The following is a 5000-nucleotide window of genomic DNA, read 5'->3' on the forward strand; positions in this document are numbered from 1 at the left end:
TATACGTTTTAATAGTTTTAGAAATTGTGCTACAAGAATCACGATTAGCGCTTAAGCATTCAGAAAAAACTGTAAATGACAATGACTCTCTCTCTCACGCACACGCACACACACGTGACACTGTTTTGTGTGTCTGTTTGCAGAGAAACCCGCAGAGATGGATGTGAGCCCCAGTAAGTCTGCAGCTTAGTTATTACAGAACTATGTTTGTACATTTCATTGTTACATCAGATGTTTTCTCTATGTATTCAGTTTTTAAATCAAGCCTAAAGACACATTTTACGCACTGCCCTTTTACAGTAAACACACTAATCTCTCAATCTGTTATCATGTCTATAATTCTGTATTTGTGAATTGCTGCTTGTTTTTGTTGTTGGCATGTTTGTTTAGTTTCTTTCTATTTTCTATATTTACATGTAAACATCCTTTAACACAGCACCTTAGTGCTTCTTGTACAGCACTTTACTTCAGCTTAAGCTGTGTTTGAATGTGCTCTGTACTTACTTAGATCAAGTTTATTAACTATTTTATTCCTGCATTTGTGTGTGTAGTTGTCTGTTTCCTGTCCGATCGTGATTGGCTGAGAGAGCGAGTGATTCAGTGGATTCAGGAGGAAATAGAATCTGACAACATGACCTCAAATGACTCAGCCAATCACCTCCTGCAAACCTACTTTGAGGTAACAACTTTTCAGAGAAGTACTAAAAATTATCACTATTTTTAAAGGTGAGCCCAGTTTTTTGCAACTGGTTTTGAGACATGACAAGCTAAATAAGAATAACTAAAAACAATCTTTCACATCTGACTCTGTGTGTGTGTGTTACAGACGTATGACAACGGGGATTCAGAGCTCGATTCTAAAGAGTTCCTGAGCTTCCTGAAACATAACGAGACGGCGCTCAACCTCACGTACTCCAATGCTCTGGAGGCTAACGTGCTACTGAGGTACGCACTAACATGCACACGCCCAAACGCTAGGGCTACAAAAAATGGTTATTTTCATCCACTACTTGTCTGTTGATTGTTTTCTCAATTAATCAATTAGTGGTCAGGTCTAAAAATGTCAGAAAATTGTGAAAAATGTTGATCAGTTTTTGCCAAAGCCCGAGATGACGTCCTTAAACGTCTTGTTTTGTCCATAACTCAAAGATATTCAGTTGACGGTCACAGAGGAGAGAAGAAGCTAGAAAATATGAACATGTAAAAAGCTGCAATTAGAGAATTCTTTTTATTAAGAACAACTTAAACTGATTATCAAAATAGAATTAGAAATAGAAATAGAAATAGAAAAATAATGCCTTTATTGTCATTGAACACAAGTGCAGTACCTGTGCAATGAGATTGAAGCAACCCCTTTGCAGTGTTGACACAAAAATATAAAAATGTAAAACATAAGAATATAAAATGTAAAAACATAAAGTATAGGTAGTGCAGAGAAAAAATAGGTGGGGGAGACCTGGTGCACAGTCCTGAGTCCGGAGAGCAACTGTATCCATATATAAAATAGCTTTGAATACACATTGTGTGAAAGTAGATTAGTATTAACAAAGTAGTAACAAATACATAAATATTGCACTGTAATGAAATGAAATGTGTAAATACTAAACATTGCACTGCATGAAATTACACAGATTCCAGAGTCCTTTAAGGTATCATGTAACAGTATTGCACAGTCGGAGGGAAGAAGAAGGTGTGTGAGTTCAGCTTCATAGTTGGTGATTCATTTAATGGTTAACAACTAATCACTTAATCAACTACTTTTTGCAGCTCCTACACACACACACACACCACAAAAGATGATCTGACAGTGGTTAGGACTCTATAAACTCTGTGTGGTATAGTTCAGATTTTACATATGAAGCATGATTTCCTTTTTTACACATGATGGAAGTTTTCATGTCACCAACACAGGTTCATGTTCACACTGTTTTCTTCACTCTTGCATCAACATATACAGTATTTTTCTCTTCTTCTACTTCTTTTGGTACTAGGTCTAAAAAACAAGTGAGACTGGTGAAACTATATCTCATTTCAGTTAAGCTTCAAAACCACAAAATGTAGTCATTTTTTAGCAAATTTGATTTGTTTCAAATGTCATTTTCTGTGCATAAATCCTTTTAACCAATAATCTGTCTCTCAGGTCTCTGTGTGTGGATGCTTTGATTGAGCTGTCGGATGAAAACGCAGACTGGAAGCTGAGCTTAACGGAGTTCATCAACTGTCTGACGCCCACCTACCATCCCTATGAGAGAAGTAATGACCCCCCCCCCCCCCCCCCCCCCCCCCCCCCCCCCCCCCACACACACACACACACACACACACTGACACACACACACACACACACACACACACACAGTCTAACTAGTGTGTGATCAGTGTCTCTGAAGAATGTATGTGTTATTTATTTCTTGTTTCCAGAACATGATATTGCCAACAACACACAGACATCAAAAACATATATTCAAGAGATGCACTTTGTTCACATAATGTAAAAAAATAGCAAAACACAACCAGATCCGATTTGCATTTTAATTGTTTTTGTCACCCGTGTGTTTTCTTGTGCGTGTGCATGAAGAGTGTGCTCTGGAGGAGGAAGTGTTCGAGGACGGAGCTGAAACTCGGATGGAGTGCAACAAGTGTGTGTGTGCTTGTGGAAACTGGGTCTGCACCGCTCTGACCTGCAGTGGTGAGGACACACCTCCCACGCTCACACACACACACACACTCTCACACACACACACACACACACACACACACACACACACACACAAACACACAGTATCTTGGTTTTCCCTCTGTAAGGGCTTTTCTTTTCCCATCTTTTTATCTTTGTGACATAATCATGTGTTTTTCAGGAGAGCATCAGGCGCAGCAGGATGTTAAGGAAGGAGCAGAAGAAGAAGAAGAAATGACAGAAGAAGAGTGGAGCAGGAGAGTGGTTGAACTCAACGCTGTACAGGCCGACAGGCAACACTGAAATGATGTGATGTGAAAGTGTAATCCATCATTCATTACATCTCCTGTATTAAAATGACTTTACTAATTACTCAATGAGGAACATATTCTCAGAACTTAACTCCTAGGTTGTTTTCAGCAAGTTATACATAATTAATTTCTTTTTGCAAACGGCAGAAAGTAGTGGAATTGAATGAACTGGAACAAGATTTAACATAAAAGGCATAATTACATTTAAACAGAATATTCAAAGATGTTTTTTTTTTGAAAATGGCACTGTTTCCCATGTATTTAATTCTAATAGTTTTTCAGTAATTCAACATCCCTAATCCTTGACTTTATTCATTGTTAAAAAAAAAACATTTGAAATGTAAGTCTCTAAATCCGCAAAGAAAATTCAAAATACTGAAAAAAAACAATTGTATTAATAGGCTGATAAAACACTCAGGAGGTTAATTCAGAATGGATTGTTTAATCGTTAATGAGATGCTCCATTTTTTTGTATTTGCATTGTAAAATGAATGCTGCTGTTGTTTTATGCAATTATTGCTCTAATAAACAATTTATTGTACAACAAATTCATCATGAAATCCTGAAAAACGTTTATTAAAAAGGGAAAAAAACGAATTTCATTCCATGAATTTATTGTATAAACCAACACATATTAGTAATTAAATAAGCATTAAACAATGATAAGACACAATTAAATAATATTTTTAAGATAATGCAATAAATGAGAACATTGTGATCACAGCAAACAAAAGTCAAGTTTAAAGATCTTTCCCAAAACTCAAAGATGATGTAGCCTGTAACACGTTGAGTACTCAGTAAGGCCTCCAGACAGGCTCCTCCCCTCGGATAGAAAGACACGCCCCATCTATGTAATTAGCCAGAGATGTGATGATGTTGCGGTCCTCCCCCATGGTTTGGATCGTTTGGTTCGGTCCATGGTAGAAGCTGCTCGGCTGGAACGAACCACTGTGGTTCAGCGAAGGGGGAGGGGGGGAAGACAGGCTGTAGGAGCTGTACGGTGTGGGCTGGGTGGGGTAGGAGATCGTAGGCAAGTGGTGCATTCTGGGACTGGGAGTGAAGGAGGAAGTCAGAGAAGTTAACTGGCCCAGAAACGACGGCTCATTGGTCCACAGAGAGGAAGTAAAAGACCTACAATCTGGAGAGAAACAACATCAACAGCTTGTCCACAAAAACATCAGCAACAAATAATACTGAGCATTAAAGTCCATTATTGAGCTGGGAACAGCAAAACAAAGATCTTAATTCAAGCTCCACTTGTTTTCCAGAGCTTTCAGCTACGTCGTATCTCGGCCTTCCTCAGCAGATGGAGTTTGTTCAGTCGTGACATAAGTATTGAATGTTTATTTCCCATCTTCATGAAAACTGAGCAAAATCCATCAATGGAAGAAAATGTGGCATGTGGCTGGAAGCTCTGGCATAAATCTAGTAAATTTGGATTTTTTATTTGATTCATTTTTAGTGGTTTGTATTTCTAATAAATTGTTACTTTCATCAATGGTACTGTAGTACAATTTGAAGGTACTTTGTGAGGTATTTCCAGTTATATATGGTATTTTAGATGGAAATATATTCCGTTTATCTCCTCTTCAAGCAAAGTTATTAACCACTTGGCAAAGAGATTTTACATTATAAAATACAAAATATGTGATATAAAGGCATTATTAACCCTAACCCAACAGTACAACAGTACACGCTGTGCAAGTACAGCTACTTTACTGTAGATAAAAACATTATAGGCACAATGTTATGCAAAAAAAATAAAAACACCAGTTCAATACAACTTTGTTTTTGCGGAGACGCTGTACATTTGAACACTGCGGCATGTTTGCAGTCCTGAATGTGAAAGTCTACAATAACATGGTTGGTTTCTAAAAATAAAGGTTTTATACAACAAACCTGATGATGCAGTGCTGCTGGTGGGGGACCTGAACCCTCCGGACTTCACCTCCTTCTGCCTCGGTCCTGTCCAGAGACAGAGAGACAGAGAGAGAGAGAGAGAGAGAGAGAGACAG

The 5000-nt window shown here is 38.0% G+C and overlaps 2 protein-coding genes across 2 annotated transcripts in view; one reads left to right on the plus strand and one right to left on the minus strand.

Moving 5' to 3' along the window:
• The window catches only part of LOC117960315 (follistatin-related protein 1-like), a 6736-nt gene extending 3566 nt beyond the window's left edge, over window positions 1-3170 (plus strand). The window contains exons 5-10 of the mRNA XM_034898144.1: window positions 144-173; window positions 552-679; window positions 827-945; window positions 2141-2253; window positions 2576-2686; window positions 2856-3170. Coding sequence (XP_034754035.1) covers window positions 144-173; window positions 552-679; window positions 827-945; window positions 2141-2253; window positions 2576-2686; window positions 2856-2977 — 623 coding nt within the window. The 3' untranslated portion in view covers window positions 2978-3170. The remainder of the gene's footprint in view (window positions 1-143; window positions 174-551; window positions 680-826; window positions 946-2140; window positions 2254-2575; window positions 2687-2855) is intronic.
• Window positions 3171-3779: 609 nt separating this feature from the next.
• The window catches only part of LOC117960318 (runt-related transcription factor 3-like), a 7151-nt gene continuing 5930 nt past the window's right edge, over window positions 3780-5000 (minus strand). Inside the window, exons 5-6 of the mRNA XM_034898147.1 lie at window positions 4885-4950; window positions 3780-4123 (exon numbers count right to left, since the gene is read on the minus strand). Of these exons, the coding sequence (XP_034754038.1) occupies window positions 3780-4123; window positions 4885-4950 (410 nt within the window). The remainder of the gene's footprint in view (window positions 4124-4884; window positions 4951-5000) is intronic.

The sequence above is a fragment of the Etheostoma cragini genome, chromosome 17, assembly GCF_013103735.1.
Source record: "Etheostoma cragini isolate CJK2018 chromosome 17, CSU_Ecrag_1.0, whole genome shotgun sequence".
In the NCBI taxonomy this organism is placed as follows: Eukaryota; Metazoa; Chordata; class Actinopteri; order Perciformes; family Percidae; genus Etheostoma; species Etheostoma cragini.